Genomic DNA, 16,911 nt, shown 5'->3' with positions numbered 1-16,911 from the left:
CCCCCCGTTAATTAAATAAACGCTCGGAGCATTTTACAGCACACAACTCGGCCCTTGGGGAGCTCTTCCTGCGTAGCTCCCATTCTTAAAATCCCAACTCACCGAGGGGTGAAGAGCTGGCAACATGAATTTCCAGTTCCTAAGGGTGAGAGGAGAGGTGTTGGGCGGAGGGCATGCGACTCCAGAAGCCGGCAGGGAGGAGAGGCGCACGGGGGACGCCTGCTGGGTGGGCCAGGCGCCGGTGGGGGTGCAGGGTGCCCCCGGGCGCAGCCCCGTGCCTGGCCTCAGTGGGCCACCTCCTCGCCTGGCGGCGACCAGATAAATGCGTTAAGGCCGCCGGGCTTAGCTGGCCTGGAGGTGTGTGGTGGCCGAGGACGCCGAGCCAAGAAGGCCTCTGGGGACTCTGGGCTCTCGCCTTCGCTCGGAGCGGTTAGGCTGCACACGGATGGGCCCCGGGATGTTAGTGGAGAGGTGGCAGGCGCTCTGCAGCCAAGCGTGGCCTCTGGAGGACAGGGGTCCCCTGGGGCAGGGGAGGCGAGAGCCAGGTTTGTCTCTAACAAGTCCCGGAGAGCTGCTAAGGAGGTGGCCTTGAATAGCAGGCAAGTTTGTGGCTTTGAGGTAGTGGGACGACTGAAAATTCACCATCACCCGCTGAGAAATGGGGCGATGGGTGTCAAGTTAGAGACTATACCCAGGACCTCTGCGCGTGCCGAGCCGACTAGATCCGGGACAGAGACGACCCCGGCCTCCCCAGAAGCCTGGGCTCTACAAGATGCCTCAACTCCCCACCTCTCTTAGCCTATTTGTAAAAAGATGTTTGCGACGAAGAGCTAAAGGCTGCGAAGCCCTTCAAGCACCCGGCCCGGCGCGGAGCCCTTAGAAGCAAGCAGTAAAATGGAGCGGAGTTGGACCCCGGGCTAAGACTAGAAGTATCTATGTGTGTGCAGCGGCTGCTGTGCACACCACCTGCTATTTCTATATTGTCGCTATGATTTTGGAGTGGCTGCGAACTGATGCATGTGGCGCCCCAAGGCGCGCACCTTAGAGGGCTTAGGCAGCTCGAGTATCCTTTGAGGCGAAGTGTCTGTTCAGTGGGTGCCAGGGCCGCGAAGAGAGGGCGTGGGGATAGAGGGTGGGGCGCGTGCATGGGCGCCCTCCTTCCCCATTGCTGCAGGCCCCGGCTTTTCGGCCCTGCTTGGCCGGGCCCCGCCACTTACTGCGGTCCCCGCCGGAGCTCACGCTATTCGGAGGGGCCAGACCCCTTGCACTCGGGGGCCTCCACCTGCCGCTAGGACGCCCCCGCCCTGGGGCGGGAAGAGGAGTCGCAGGCCAGCTCCAATCCAGGTCTACCAGCCCCGCCGCCTTCCTGGGTTTGCGGGGGGGTGGGGGGCGGCGGAGGATTCGCGCCTAGGGCGGGGAGCCCTGTTTCCAGAGGTGGAGGTGGCGCGCAGTCCCGGCACTGCTGTCCTTGCAGACGCCTGGTCGCCTCCTAGCTGCAGTTTCTTGGGCCATCCGAGCGGTCTGGGGGCCTGGGTCCAGGGCTTCAAGCGTGTGTGTGAGTGCAGGCTCCCTAGGGGGCGACAGAGGGGAGCCGCTGACGACTCTCCACCCCCATATCCCTGATTATGCGAGGCGTGCAGGGAGGCTTGTCCCCGGATCCCCACGTTCTGTTTACAGTTAGGCTGCTGCGAAGCCACGGAGGGTCCAGAGGGGGCATGCTTCCCCGGGCGATGGCTGCCCAGGGGTGCCTTCACGCAGCCTCGGTGGCTTCAGGCGGCGAGGGGCGGAGGCTTTGGAGGGAGGTCTGTCTCGGGTGCAGAAGCCGTCTGCTCCCTGCTCTCGGCTGAGAGAAGACAAGTTGAGCTCAAGGAAGGGCTGAGGCTTCCGGCGCCCTCACCAAGGCGTGCGCGTGCCAGGGTTCCGGCCCTGAAGCCGAGGGCGTGCGTGTTCGGGCAGGGTCTCTCTGGCCGGGAAGATTCGTTTGAGCCGCCTTCCCCATCCAGGGCGCGGAAGTCGCGCTCTAGCTTGAGCGCGTGCCCTTTGGAGAGTGGGCAGCGCCAGGGTCCAGGCAGCTGCGCTGCCTTGGGAATGGCCTTTGCCAAGCGGTTCCGAAACCGCTGGATTCCTGGGGCTCCCCGAACTGGGGCGCGTAGACCCTCAGGGCCCATCGGCTCCCTTTGCCTCCGCCATAGACGTCCCCGGGCTGGAAGGAATCTCTTTCCCTCCGGGTGGCTTCGGCGAGCGCTGCTGCGGAAAGGAAGGACAGCCAGGGCCTGGGGTGGGGGGTTGGCACCTTTCTGCCCAGCCCAGACCCCAACGTGTTCCGGGGTAAAGTTGCCGGCGCGCACGAGACAACTTGTTCTTAAGACAACTTAACCCCAAGATACACCCCAGGCCGGGTCTTGAAGTCAAACCCGAGGCTAGAAGGCCCAGCGTGGAGGAGAGCCCCCGCGTCACCCATCTGGGAGTCTGGGGAGCCGAAGGAGGCGCCGCAGCCTTCCTCTCCGGAGTGCCTGAGACCCCCAACCTTTCACGTCCGGGGCGCCAGCCTGCCTGCCGCGCCGAGGTCGGATTCCTGCATTGCGCAGGTGCCCCCTGCCCCCACTCCCGAATACCAGGAGCGCTGCTTCTGCCGGTTTTTCCTTTAGCCCCAGGCCCCGGTGTTTTGGAAGCGAGGTGTCAGGGGTCGTGTGTACACTGTCCTTTGTACTTCTTAGTGCAAAGCCCCTCAGACATGCTGGAAAAGCTCGCAGTGGTTTTCACTTCCAGGTTTTGTCTTCGCATCTGGTCGGAGTATCACCTCGGATTTGTCTACTGTCTAAGGCGAGGGAGGAGGATTCGCTTGGAGGACGCCTATTTTTATTTTAGTTATTTTATTTTAGGCCCATCTGGGTCTAAAGAAATGTTAAAGCTCAAACAAATCCGAGGAGTAGGAAGGCGGTGGAAGCAATCGTTCTGCGGGTGGCGAGGAGCGTCCACTCCAGGTCCGGGGAACAGTACCGATAGGTATTGATTATTGCAAAAGCGGATTCCGAATCAAATCGAAATAGCCCTCTTCTCCGATTCCCTCAGAATGTTTAAATTCAGCTTCCTGAGTCAGTTGGGACGTCCCAAGAAAATTTCGCCCCTGGGAATTAGCGACTTTCCCCTTGCAGTGAAAAAGGCCAGTTACAGATAATTGGGCCATTGGATTTCGTTTCTTTAAAATTCTTTAATACTGAGCGTTGCTTTTAAGTTTGGGTAGCAAATACACATTGAGGAGAGAGGCAGCGTTTACGTGGAAGTTTCGTTTTCTGCCTGCATCTGCGGAACGGGGGGTGGTCACCTCTCCAGCGGGTGCTCCTCTCGGGTCCCTCCCTCCCACCCACCTCCTCTCTTCCCCCGCCCGTAGCGCTGCGGTTGTATTCTGCTCCGCACCTCTTTTCTTGGGTGAGTTGAGGCTTCTGAGTGTCTGGCCATGTTGGAGGCAGGTGCCGAGCCGGCGCTGGGCAGGGCTGGGCTGGGCAGGGCTGGGCGAGGGCGCGCGGGTGCCCCCGGCCGCAACCAGCCGCGGAGACGCAGCTTCGGGCGACAGCGGCGAGATGCCGTAGTCCCAGACTTCGGGGCCGGTGGAGCGGCCCGCCCACCCCGTGGCGCTTGGGGCAGACTCCCCAGAAGGCCTTCCCTCCCCCATCCCCTCGGAGGAACCGGACGGCGCTGTGCCCACGGAGCGCGGGGGATGGGGGCTGTCTCTCGGAGGGATTGGGGCTCTCCAGCTGCATGATCCCAGCCTAAATCTTAAGTCTTAGTGGAGCGGGTGAGATGGGACGTTTTAGGAGACACGGGGACCCCAGCTATTGAGACACGCCCCTCCTCCCGAACGCGGGGTCTCTAACTCCACGTGACAACGTCTTTTGGAGGACGGGGGAAGGCTCTTTAGGCGAAAGAGGGGGGGCTCTTAGGTATTTGGATCCCGGTCCCCAGCTCTGCCAATCTCAGGCGTGTGCATGGTGGGGGTGATGAATGGAAGGCGCGACGGCGGACCCCGGCCTCGCAGGTCTGCGGCTGTCGGCTGCCGCCCCCCGGGCTCCTCTTCTCGCCCCCCGCAGCGCGGGTCTCCGCGCGGCGCCCGGCCAGGGTGCGGGGCGGAGCTAGGCTGGGACTGGCTGGGGGCCGCCCCGCCCGGCGCCCGGGCCTCGCGCCGGCCCCGGGGGAGGAGTTATGATAATTTTCTTCTCATTAAGGCACCCGGGTCCCCCGGCTATCGCCGGGACACGCAGTGCGGGCGCGGCTTCCCGGGTCCCCGGCAGCGGCCTCTACACTCGCGGCGGCGGCATCTACGCTCGCAGAGCCGCCGATGCGCGTCCGGTGACCCGGACAGCGAGGCCCGCGCGCGGCGGGGGCGGCGGCAGACGCCTGGCCACCGTGACCCCAATTTTGGACTTACCGCTCGGGGGGTGGGGGGAGCCTAACTGGCGATTGTTTTGGGGGACGCCGGACGCCATGTTGTGGAAAATAACCGATAATGTCAAGTATGAAGAGGATTGCGAGGTGAGCTGGGTGCAGGGGCGCAACCCGGACCCGCCCGAGTACAGTCCGGGAGGCAGGCGGGGGCCGCTGGACCGAGGTCGGGGGCGAGGGCGCAGGAGCTGCGAGCAGGCACTCGCCGCTGCCCCTCGATGGACGGGGTCCACTTTTCCGGACACCCCCTAGTCCGTTTCTCCGAGGCTCCTTTTCTGAATCGGGCCTTTTCCTAAATATCCAGCCTCGGGAACAGGGCCTGGAAAAAGAATGGCAGATCCCACCCACAAAGCTTACCGGTCGGTTTCACGCGAAGCAAAACAGCCCTTCTTCCCGTTTTCTCAGAAGAGCGCCCTGTCTACAACCCTTAGACGTGGCTTTTACGCACGAGATCTCTGTCCAAAGGGGTCACACGAGGCGACGTGCCGGCGACACCTTTGCGGAGTCTTCTCCGAGGCGGGCTTGTCACCTGCCCCGCTACCTCCTCAGGAAAACAAGAAAACAAGAGAAGTTTGGCTTTCAAGAGAAGTGGGGGCTGGGGAGTGTTGGGGGGGTGGCCTGAGGCCAGGACGGGGCCGTAAGCGCTCGGGAGTGCTCCAGCCTGTCGGACAGGTTGAGCTAGAGTTTCGGAGAGTGGGAGGGAGGGAGGCGGCGAGCGGGAAGAGGAAGAAGACGCAGGCGGCGGGAGGCGTGCGCCGGAGCGCAGGGAGAGGAGAGCCCGGGCCGGGGGCATGCGGGAGCGCACCGCACCCGCGGGACTTCAAGGGGCTGCCCCTGTTTGCAGGCCCGGACACTTCCACTAGGGGGCGACAGTGCCATGTTTCTCCCTGTTCCCCGCCACCTCTTTGACCCCGGGAACCCATGGAGACACGTCCTTGAGGAATTAAGTTGGAGCCGTGGGTCGAGGGGACGTGCCCAGGCAAGGTTGCCCAGTTTTCGAGGTCCTTAACTCTCTCTCAGTGCCCGGAGTTGGGGGACACTGACTGGGGCAGGGCAGGGCGGTCTCACGTCCTATCTCCGCTTCCTCAGGACACAGCAGGGAGGGCAGCCCGGGCTGCGAGCGTTCCTTCCCGAGTCCCTCGGGCGGCGCCGGCTAGCAGGCCCTGCTAGGGAGTGTCACTCTCCCGGAGGTCATTGGCCTGAGGGCGCGGAAGGGAGGGTCCCTGGGGCGGGGGAGATGCGCACCTCCCACGCTGCGCGCATTATCCGTGCGGCTCGCCGCTTCCCCACCTTCTTTTGCCAGGCGGCGCCAACATGTGCGGGCTGGTGAGCGAGCGCTCGCTGCACCGTATGCACCGCGTGCCGACTGCTTCCCCGGGCCCCGGCCCCGGCTTCTCCAAGCCCAAGGCCTGGGGTTCGGACTTGGCACCTCAGAGCGCCTCGGGCGTCGGAGCGCCCAGACCTTGGCCGCCGGGCTTTGAGGGCGCGTTCCCCCAGGTCTTTCACCAATCTCCCTTTCCTTCGCGGAATCGCGGTTTACAACGAAATCCCCGGGGCACATTGCTCCTGGGTGCCCTTTGGCCCGAGGGCAGGCCCCGCGGGTCGGTCCGGGCTGGTGCGGTGGTTCCCGGGGGCGCACAGCTTTGCGCGGCGGCTTCGGCCAGTTCGCAGTAGCGGGGTTTCGTTCTAACCGGGTGTCGGTTTCTCTCTCCCAGGATCGGCACGACGCGAGCAGCAACGGGAACCCGCGCCTCCCCCACCTCTCCTCGGCCGGGCAGCACCTCTACAGCCCCGCGCCGCCCCTCTCCCATACTGGAGTCGCCGAATACCAGCCACCACCCTACTTTCCACCTCCCTACCAGCAGCTGGCTTACTCGCAGTCAGCCGACCCCTACTCGCATCTGGGAGAAGCCTACGCCGCTGCCATCAACCCCCTGCACCAGCCGGCGCCCACCGGCAGCCAGCAGCAGGCCTGGCCCGGCCGCCAGAGCCAGGAGGGGACTGGCCTGCCGTCGCACCACGGGCGCCCGGCCGGCCTGCTCCCCCACCTCTCCGGGCTGGACGGGGGTACCATGAGCGCCCGCCGCGATGCCTACCGCCGCTCGGACCTGCTGCTGCCGCCGCACGCGCACGCCCTGGACGCCGCGGGCCTGGTGGAGAACCTGGGGCTCCACGACATGGCGCACCAGATGGAGGAGGTGCAGGTGAGGGCACCTCAGCTCTTGCTCCCTCCTGCCCAGACCTGTCTGCCCCACAGCCTCTCCTACCCCGCGCCCAGGCTCCCCCGAACTTAAAGGAAACTATCATTTTTCCCCCAGAACGTCGACGACCAGCACCCGCTTCTGCACGATCAGACGGTTATTCGCAAAGGTAGGTAGAGAGCGAGAGCTTTCTTCCTCCCTGGCCATGCACGACCTGTACTGGTTCTTCCCTGCATTGTGACGTTAACTAGTGATACTGGCAAGATGGGGCATTGGGTGGCCCACTTGGGACATTGGTGGTGGAAGGGACCGACGGGGCCTCGAGGAAAGGAGGCTTTTGGAGTGAGAAGATTTCTTTCCAGCCTAAATGAAAAAGGACGCTGCCTGGTAGAACTCTTAGGAGTTCTTTTTTAAAACCCGGGTTTGTAACTCTGCAGTTTTCTCTTGCAGAATGTTACTCCTTGAATTTGAGGGCGTTTTACGATGTTAGAGAAAGTCTTCCAGAGTGAGTTCACGCTGTGATTTTATTTGAAAAAAGCACACCACACATCTTAGTTGAGTGGTTGGTTCTGTGACAATTTTAATTGTTGAATGAGTTGATGTGATTTTACTTTGGATTTCAAATAGGCATGTGGTAAGGATCTTTAATTCTGACCTGCAAGAAAAAGTTTTGAAACAGTTTGGCCTACCAAATATACAGCCTTAAAAAAACCACAGCGGGGTGATCTGTCACAGGTTGGGTTTGCCCAGAATAAGGGGAGAGGGGATTTGGAAAATTAGATTAGTTGGTGAGTGAGTGGCTCATGAAATTAAGTTACATACTGATGGGATTAACAGTCTGGCTGTTTTGGGAAATGTAGTAGCTCTAAATTAAACGTAGTTATGGTCTGTTATTTGAAGTTAAACTGCTTGAAATCAATGGGCGAAAATGTGTTTTGAAAAAAACTCAAACTGAATTCCCAGTAAACTTATAACCGAACAGGTTTGTTTGTATTTTAAAATTTACTGTGATCACTTGCACTGAAAGGTTTTGACAAAAGATCTGAATATGTCCTGTGATTTTGGTTGTTCCTTGAGTGAGAAAAAAAGTCACCATTTATTTAGTATGGAAGCAGTCTTTTGAAAACAAATGTTCTAATTAAACAGATTTTAATGGTGGCTAGAAAATGAAAACTTTCCCTGCTTGGGATCTTGACTAATTAACTTCCCAAGGTGTTAACTTGTGAATTTCAGATTTGATTATCTTTGGAGAATATGGCTTTAAAAAAATCTGCTTGCAATTGATAGTCCAGCATGCAATGTTATTTGTTTAAAGAGCTCGTGCAGCATAGGTTAGTGGTTTGCAAAGGTCTCTTGCGGATGCAGCCCTTGGACTGCCACTTCTGATCTTCATTCACAGGTCCCATTTCAATGACCAAGAATCCCTTGAGCCTCCCTTGTCAGAAGGAGCTGGTGGGGGCCGTGATGAATCCCAGCGAGGTCTTCTGCTCCGTCCCTGGAAGATTGTCCCTCCTCAGCTCCACGTCTAAATACAAAGTGACAGTTGCTGAAGTCCAGAGGCGATTGTCCCCGCCTGAGTGCCTGAATGCCTCATTACTGGGAGGTGTTCTCAGAAGGTACAGGGGTACACGTTCTGGGCATGGTGGTTGGGTGGTTGAAGGTGAATAATCAAAAGGGATCAGGGAGGTATTTTTAACATTTATGTAACTTTTACACCTAACACTGAATTCTAATCGGCTCAGAGAGTTTTAGTACACTTCTTCTCTTTTAGAAAGTGCCAAATGTAGAAGGAAGTGCTAAAGCAGAGATAACAAATTATCATTTGGTTAGAATTTGATTCCCTGTATGATGTGGTGGCTTCCGGATTAAGGGAAGGGAGCTCCATGGGGTTTGCTCCCCCTGGGAGTTTTGGGGGGATGCTGCAGTTTTTATAAGTGAAAATTATCTGCTTCTGTACAACTTTCAATGTCCTGTGATTTAAAAAAAAAAATGTTGGTGATGCTAAGAGGTTTTTGAGTTTCGCAGGGATTAATGAAATGAGGATTAGTGTCCCATTTGATTATGATCCACATGATGTAGACAGTCTTTGATGAATTTTCAGTTTTGATAGCACTTTAGGAATTTAGAATTATTAAGTGTGGTTTCTCAAGAAGAGCCACAGTTCACTTTCTTTTACTCAGAGCCAAATCTAAAAACGGAGGCAGGTCCCTGCGGGAGAAGTTGGACAAGATTGGGTTGAATCTTCCAGCCGGGAGACGGAAAGCTGCTCATGTAACGCTCCTGACTTCCTTAGTAGAAGGTCAGTGGAGTTTTGTTGTTTTGTGGTGTTTTTATTTTGTGCTGTGTTGTGTCTTTAATACTTCTCTAAAGAAAAGCTTAAAAACCACTTTTCATTCCCTCACAAGTAGAGAGAGATAAAAGCGATTTGTCATAAGTTCATTACAATGAGTCCCGGTAATTTTATCAAGTAAGTTAACATTTAAATGTCTGGCTGCTTAAGTATTCTGTTCTGGGTTCCCCAGAAAACCATTGTGAAAAAGAAATTGGTTTTCTAACCTAAGAAATCACTATAGGGTATTGAGACATTTCCTGTTAAATGAACCAGTTTTCGAAAGATGCAGTGAATCAGTTGGTACACCTTTAAAAAGCTGGTCCTTACTGGTGGGCAGAAGTACCGTTGCTGGTGTTCGTAGCTGGGGAATATTGGGATTGTGGTCAGTGAAAAGAAAAGCCCTTGTATACAATGGGACTGGCCCAATTCACAATTCCTTTGTTCATTTTCCCCATGAAAAGAAAAAAGTAATGGGGCCCACACGAGCCCCTCTCCCCAATCCTGAGACAGTAGGATGTGACCTTTCAGTTTCTTAAATGGGCCGGCACCCCCACCCTGGAAAGTAGCCAGGAATGCAATACAGCCTTTAAAAGGGGGCGAGGGAAAGTGAAATAATAATTTTTAAAAAACAAGACAAGGGGCCGGCCCGGTGGCGCAAGCGGTTAAGTGCGCGCGCTCCGCTGCGGCGGCCCGGGGTTCGCTGGTTCGGATCCCGGGCGCGCACCGACGCACTGCTTGGTAAGCCATGCTGTGGCGGCGTCCCATATAAAGTGGAGGAAGATGGGCACAGATGTTAGCCCAGGGCCGTCTTCCTCAGCAAAAAAAGAGGAGGATTGGCGGATGTTAGCTCAGGGCTGATCTCCTCACAAAAAAACAAACAAAAAAAAAAAAAAACAAGACAAGCTCATTGTTACTGTACACAGGAAAATGGCGTGGAACGCTGAGAGGCTTATCCTGAAGCCTTGAGCAACCTCTAGCGCCTTGCCCAATCACCGGCGCTCTGGGCTCTGGCTAAGGGCTTGGGGAGCCAATGGGGGTGGTCTCCTGTAGTCAGGCAATTCTTTTGAATACTTTCTTTCTGGAGTCTACTGGCGCTGCTGCGATGCTAAAAGAGACCTGGCAGAGCCATGCTCTACCTTTTACGAGTGTCTTTGGAGATCAGGGCAAGGAGAAAGGAGCTGCCTGTTAGCTGCCTGTGGGGCACAGCTGTCCTGCATGGAGAATGGTGGGTTCTGTGTGCGTGGCGCATGAATGTGGCTCTGCTAGGTTTCCTGACTTGCCAGGCATGTGTGCAGGAACAATGGTTCTCAGATTCTGGTGTATTAAGTCCAGGAAGGCAAGGGGAGTGTTGGTTGTCACCATCTGGATTTTTGAAAAGCTCTACCAGCCTTGCACCGTGGAGCCCAGGACTGGGTACCTCCAGTGAGAGAGGACTCCGTGGGTTTTCTCTCTCTCTGCTCTCTCAACAACTTGGACAGAGTGGGTGGGTGGTCCAAGTTGGACCTTCAGCTCTTAGCTTGATTCCAATAAGAAACACAGTCCTGCCTCCCTCTCTTAAACATTCTAGTGACTTGCCCCCTTCAGTAGTGGGGCACCCTAGTTTAAAAAGAAAGTTCTGTGTCAAAGACTTAGTCACAGTTTCATAAAGAGAAGTGACCAGTTTGCTTTTGTCAAATAGGCACATCTCCTTTAAATTTCCCTGCTTTTCCACAATGTTAACTCTCTTATTATGAAGAGAAAGCATGGGTGTGTCGCGCCGAGATAATCTGCTCAAGTTGGGCAGAGGGCTGGCTAACATTGTTCAAGTACAGTTAAAAATTTCAGGGCCTTCCTCCCCTCATATTGTGTGATTTCAGGCTCTATTCCTAGGGGAGAAAATCTTCTGAAAGTACCTGGGAAGTTCTATTTAGAAGCTGGATTGTATGTGGTTCCATTTAGAACGCAAAGTGGGCAGTAGACCGTTAGTGCTAGAGAAAGACAAGGACAGTTAGCCGGTGGTGACCACAGCCATCCTAAAGTCTGTCGCCATTGCTGATTGTTGTAGGTGAGGCTGTGCATTTGGCTCGGGACTTCGCATATGTTTGTGAAGCAGAATTTCCTAGTAAATCGGTGGCCGAATATTTAACCAGACCTCATCTAGGAGGACGGAATGAGATGGCAACCAGGAGGAACATGCTGCTGGCCGCACAGTAAGTATCCAGGCCTGACTTGATGACTCAACGATCTGACCTTGAAGTTGAGGGGCCAGCAGAGTCCCTGGTGCTCAAGAAAGAAACGCTTCTTAAAAAAGTTGGGGTGTGGAGCAAAAGAAAATGGCAAAGAAGTTTCTTTTACAAAGTCAAATATGTTAAGGTTTTCTGGTAGGATTTAGAAAAGTAAAGGAAGTGTATTGTTCAGTAATGAGTGTTTTTTGAGCTGCTCAATTATTGAGCTCAAAATAGTTAAACTACTCTTTCATATTGCATGTCTTACAAAAATGTGTTAAACAATTTGTGTTGTCACATTCAGTAAAGATTGTGTGCCTTCTGCCTCCTGATAACAAGACTTTTTTGTTTTTTAAGTGTAACGATCAGGTTGGATTCAGTGGAGATGTGGGCAAATTAAATGTCTCAAAAACTACTTCTGCAGCTGTGGGATTTCTCATAGAAACCAATAGTAAATTGATTTTAAAGTCATGGTAAATGAAGCAGAAGTCGTCAAGTCAGGAAATAGCACAAAAAGGGAGCATCATGAACCAGCCGGTATAAAAAGAAATGCGTGATTCTTGGGGTTCTTGACACAATTGGTTCATGGGAACCAACCTGCACCAAATAAATGGGCTAACCCTTAACCTCATGGCTGACCCCACCACTTTATCAGTCCTGGTGACCTTGGTCAGTTGGTGGGGGTTAATCCTGTTATCTTTTCTAATTGCAGTGAGGATTAAATAAGATATTGCTGCAAAGAGTTTCACTCAGAGCCCAGCATTGATAGGTGCTAAGTGCAGCAATTGGCTATTAGATTAGTTTAAAGTCTCCTTCCTTGGCTCAGGCCAAAAATTGATTGCGTCGCAGATGTCATCCTCAGGGTAATTTGTCTTGTGCTCCTGACCTGTTAAGAGCAAGACTGAGCTCACAGCTGTGTTGACTGTCTTAACAGGCAAGTGTGTAAAGAATTCACAGATCTTCTCAATCAAGACCGAACACCCAACGGGAACAACCGGCCCACCCCGGTGTTGGAGACGAACATACAGAACTGCTTGTCTCATTTCAGCCTGATTACCCACGGGTTTGGCAGCCAGGCCATCTGTGCCGCCGTGTCTGCTGTGCAGAACTACATAAAAGAAGCCCTGATAGTCATAGACAAATCCTATATGAATCCTGGAGACCAGAGTCCAGCTGATTCTGGCAAAACCCTGGAGAAAATGGAGAAGCATAGGAAGTAAAATGAGGGGGAATGAAGGGCCGAAGAGTCTTGAAGGAAAAGGCCTCTGAAGTCGTTCTTGACCTGGACAGACTGGGAACCCCTCTGGCCTGGTGGACAGAGTTTTTACCCACCTTCCCATTAAAAAGGCTTCCACTGATTTCCAGATCCGCGCGTGCCCTCCCGGATTGTTAGTTGTTTCTCTAGCGCTGAAGTATCTCCTTAACTCTGGACAAGTTATCAGAAGGTGACAAGTACTGGTTCTTTACTCATTAAGCTTGTATTTTATTTTTTTGAACCCCATTTTTCCTTTCTCTGAAAGTGGTGCTACAAGTTTTAGAACCTGTAAAATAAATTGCCTGGGTGAAGAAAAACCCACACACTTAGCTGTTGAAATGTCACACTGATGTGATTCAGATCAACAATAATCTTCAGTGTTAAGGTAATGGCTGGCTTTTGTGTCCACTAAATATTTATCTAAAAAAAAGTATTTATCTAGCTTCTTCAGATATCAAATCCTACATGCAGTGGGAGGATGTAACAGATTCTGTCTGCTTAGCAACTAGTTAAAAGGTGGTATTTGACACATTTTAAACCCCTCGTTCAAAGGGGGCCTTTGGGTTTTCCGAAACTTGTAGAGAAACAAAGCCTGCTGACGATTTTATGTTTTTCTTTTTTTAAAAAAAAACTTTGCAAGTTAACTCTTCAAATGGGAGACTCTGAAATGACATGTTCCTTTAAGGTACTAAGCTTTATTTGCATATTTATTTCACATCTTGGTGTTTTGAGTAAACTTGAAAAGGGTATAGGCATGAAGCATTTTTTTGCTGCCTGTCACCCCCAAGTCCCAGAGGAGGCTCTGTATTTTGAGAAACAGTGCGTTGAGTGTACAGATTTTATTTATGCATAATTTAATGGGGTCTGTAAATACGGGTGCACTTCTTATGACTTTTTGAGAAATGGGATTCGATTTTAATATTAACTTTTAAAGGTGATGGGGTAATCTAAAACACATCTTTAGGTTTTCTTCGTATGCACATACTCTGTGCACCAGAGTATTAAGAATTAAGAGGATCCTGGGTTCTGTTCTTGATGCGGAAGATGCTATTTAATTGAAGCTCTGTTCACAAAGCAATAACTTTGTCTCATTCCGGTGGGGCTGGACCTGCAGATGAGTGTGCGGTACCGTGTGTGTGGGTGAAATGGAGTTGGAAGTGAACTCCGTGCCTGTAAACGTTCCCAAAATATTGTTGTGTATATGATACCTGTATAATAAAAAGTATTCTCGATAGAAGCCCTGAAAGTCTGGTTCTAACTTGATTTTTTTGGTCTCTAAGGTGAGTGGAACAGTGGAGAGCTAATTTCTGGTTTGTCTGCGCTCAGTTAATAGGACCGAGCAGGACAGTTGTGTGCCAAGGGAAAGCTCAAGTTTCGTTTTCTCTCCCTTGCAACACTGCTGAACTGCCCCAGGTCTTACACTCAGCTTCGTATAGTACCATCCTCTCCCCAAAAAGGGGTGTTGGGAAATGTGTGAGAGGCAGCGTATTGACAATAAATGAGAGGAGCCAACAGTTTTGGAATAGTGTCTCTGGTGTAAGGCTATGTTGTTGAGAAACACTGTACTCTATGGTCAAGTTGCCACCTCGAAACTTTGAGAATGGAAATGAAATGATTGCAGGTCATCCTTGGGCAGAGAGTCCTTAGGAGGACGTGGCATTCAATCAAATGCTGCAAGCATTGGAGGTGTGGCTCTCAGTGGTTTCAATTAAAATTCTCCATCTTTGGAAACCTGATAACACACCTCTATCCAAGGCATCTTAGTCATTTTGTCTGCCGGGTAAATCAGAGGTTGGGTCTCTGGACTCCACTTGGGGAGCAGAAGAGTCTGGCAGGGCTTGCGTACTTGTTGGATGTTTGTGAGGCTCTTGGATGCACACTGCCGGTGCTTGATTTCTAGTTGAAGTGGCCTGGCGTTTCCCCCAGGAAGTGCTGTGTTTATAGTTTGGCATGAGTGGCCAGGCTTCAAAGGGAAGTGGGAGCAGGAGGATTTTCCACATTGGATGAGGCTGTTGCTTCAACTCCAGGCTCATAATCCTTAATTCATAACTCTTTACCAAATGCTCAGCAATTCCTGACTTAATGTTGGCACTGGATGTTATTAAGTAATTTAAACTCTGCCAACCTAATACTTTGCTCTTGGCAGCTTGTCCTTGGCGGCTCAACGTTCCCATTAAGTTGGATTTATCTGGTTGATGTGTCAAGATCACAATTGCTTTGCTTTAGAGCAGGGAAAAGAGGTCTTATGTTGGCAGTTATTTCTCAATCAAGACATGAGACATGGGTGTGAAAAGGAAGTTATAGGGCAAAGGGCTGAAGGAAAAAGGACTATTTCTTATCAGCATCTTGATTTCGGGCTCGAGTCTGGCTTTTAGGAGCTGTGCCTAATTGCAAGGCAGACAATGTTCTGGAAATGCCCCAAAGTCAACCAAGGATTGAAGTGAGTCATAAGTAGGGCTTATGCCTGGCTCAATGCTCAGTCTTTCTCTTCATTCCCACTGGAAGTCCACAGGACAGACACTGGCTTCCCTGGGTCCAATGCATGATAATAGGTTTTTCTTCCCAACACCTCCCAGCTGATGCCACGCAAAACAACCAAGCACCCTCAAGAGGTCCCTACGGGAACGCTGGCTACCTCAGCTTTTCCATCAAGCTCTTGATTCACGAGAGAGAAGCGCCCTGCCACTTGAGCACTTGAAACTCCAGTGGCCCTGGTCTGAGGTACGGCCATCGGGTTGGTTGAGCATTGTTCCCCGTGGGCCAAGGTGGTTTTTGTTTGAAGCCCCCTGTTAGTGAAGATCATGCTTCTTTCTCCCTTTTCCCTTCGCCCTGTGCCAGTGTTGCACACTGGCTGTTTGACACATTGGGCTTGCTTTTCATGAAGGCACAGGATGCCGCTGAAGTCTTGGCTCTCTGGGAGAAGAAATGATGCTTCCTTTTTTTTCTAGTTGCACTGAAGGAAAACCCGCCATTGTCTGAAGGCACGCACGGTCTCGAGTTCCATTTATGAAAGAGCCTCCTGAGCAGGACTGCATCTGTTGACTGGAGACTTGCCCATCCTGGCACCTGGCACCTTGAGAATGCCCTCCTGCCTCGCAGGCGGCACACTTAGAGGCTCTCTGGAAGGTCAGAGAGAGAGTGTTTTTTTGTGTGTGTGAGGAAAATCAGCCCTGAGCTAACATCCATGCCATCTGAGAGGGTGTTTTCAATAGCACTTCACGGTTGTCTTATCTCCCATGTGCACACAATTTAGGTTTGGGGTTCGTCTGTTTCTTATTTGAAATGATTCCATAACAATGGCCATCATTCTTTTGTTTGGAGGATCTAGTGTCAAGGTAAGCTCTTAGACCTAAAGTTCCTGTATTTGAACGTTAAAAATGAAACAGACGAAACAGGATAGGGTGATGGATGGGTGAGGGACAGAAACTTCTCTCAAGGCTTGACGGTGGTGGGGCTTGGGGAGCCCACTGCCCTAGTTTGTGGGGGGAGACGTTGGTTACCAGCTGTTGTGAATTCCTGTAGAGGTTGCTGTTACTTCCGAGGACTTGTGAGTGTTTCTCCAGTCTCTTCCTTTTGCTGGGAGGTAGTGGGGTGGAGAGGTGGCCGGTGGATTTGCCTTCCTTTGCAAGTAAGTGGATTACCTGGGAAGTGGCTACCACTGGCCATAGGGAAAACGGTCTGAGGTTCCTTTAAGCGTGTTTTCCAGGTGAGGGAGCTTTCTGTCACCCCTGGTTAGGCAATGACCCTTAGCACATGTCCTCTCTAGCCGCCAGTTCAGTGGGCAGTGAAGGTTTTCCCCTTAGCTGGAAATAAGGAAGGTTTGCTGTAGAAATTTCGATGCTGCAGTGCACAGCTGTGCTCTTCCCAGGGTCAGCTGTTGCTCCTGGAAGATGTGGTCATTGTTGACTTATCTTTCTCAGCTCTCAGACACCTTGGATTTCTCGTCCAGTTGACAGTCTTTGTTTGCTTCTCTGAAATCCACAGCCTGCCACGCTGGGCTGCTTGGTGACACTTGGAGCCATCAAAATCCGACCCCTTCCTGGTTTCACTAACCCAGGTTGGCAACGAGGTCTACTGAGGCAAGGCATATCACACCCTGAAAGTCTTTGTCCGCTAGTCACATGGAACATAATCTTCTGCAGAAAGGAGCTTGACCTCATGATGTTTAAAGATTACTATCACATTGGAGTCTGCAGTTTCATGAAACACTCAGTTACTTTTTTTGTGAGGAAGATCAGCCCTGAGCTAACATCCGACACCGATCCTCCTCTTTTTTCTGAGGAAGACCGGCCCTGGGCTGACATCTGTGCCTAACTTCCTCCACTTTATATAGGACACCGCCACAGCATGGCTTGACAAGCGGTGTGTTGGTGCGCGCCCGGGACCCGAACCTGCGAACCCTGGGCCGCTGCTGCGGAGCACGCGCTCCTAACCGCTACGCCACCGGCCGGCCCCCACTCAGTTACTTTTGGCACCGTC

General features: G+C 52.7%; 1 protein-coding gene across 5 annotated transcripts; it reads left to right on the top strand.

The window, feature by feature from the left end:
- The first annotated feature begins 78 nt into the window (after nucleotides 1–78).
- Nucleotides 79–12,761, top strand: TFAP2C (transcription factor AP-2 gamma). 5 transcript variants are annotated; one of them, XM_058562427.1, is made up of 9 exons: nucleotides 4,259–4,530; nucleotides 4,745–4,799; nucleotides 5,744–5,937; nucleotides 6,156–6,644; nucleotides 6,759–6,810; nucleotides 8,041–8,257; nucleotides 8,822–8,940; nucleotides 11,018–11,162; nucleotides 12,112–12,761. In XM_058562427.1, exons 1-9 carry the CDS (start codon nucleotides 4,483–4,485, stop codon nucleotides 12,395–12,397), a joined length of 1,605 nt encoding a protein of 534 aa, XP_058418410.1. In that variant the 5' UTR covers nucleotides 4,259–4,482; the 3' UTR covers nucleotides 12,398–12,761. The 5 variants fall into 5 exon arrangements, with proteins under 5 accessions (XP_058418414.1, XP_058418410.1, XP_058418411.1 ...); XM_058562430.1 differs by lacking the exon at nucleotides 5,744–5,937 and having other exon boundaries at nucleotides 4,435–4,530; XM_058562429.1 differs by lacking the exon at nucleotides 5,744–5,937 and having other exon boundaries at nucleotides 4,464–4,530; nucleotides 4,745–5,028.
- The last annotated feature ends 4,150 nt before the right edge of the window (nucleotides 12,762–16,911 follow it).

This window comes from Diceros bicornis, chromosome 19 (genome assembly GCF_020826845.1).
Source record: "Diceros bicornis minor isolate mBicDic1 chromosome 19, mDicBic1.mat.cur, whole genome shotgun sequence".
NCBI lineage: Eukaryota > Metazoa > Chordata > Mammalia > Perissodactyla > Rhinocerotidae > Diceros > Diceros bicornis.
Note: the sequence above shows the minus strand (reverse complement) of the source record. Positions and strands in the feature narration are given on the sequence as shown.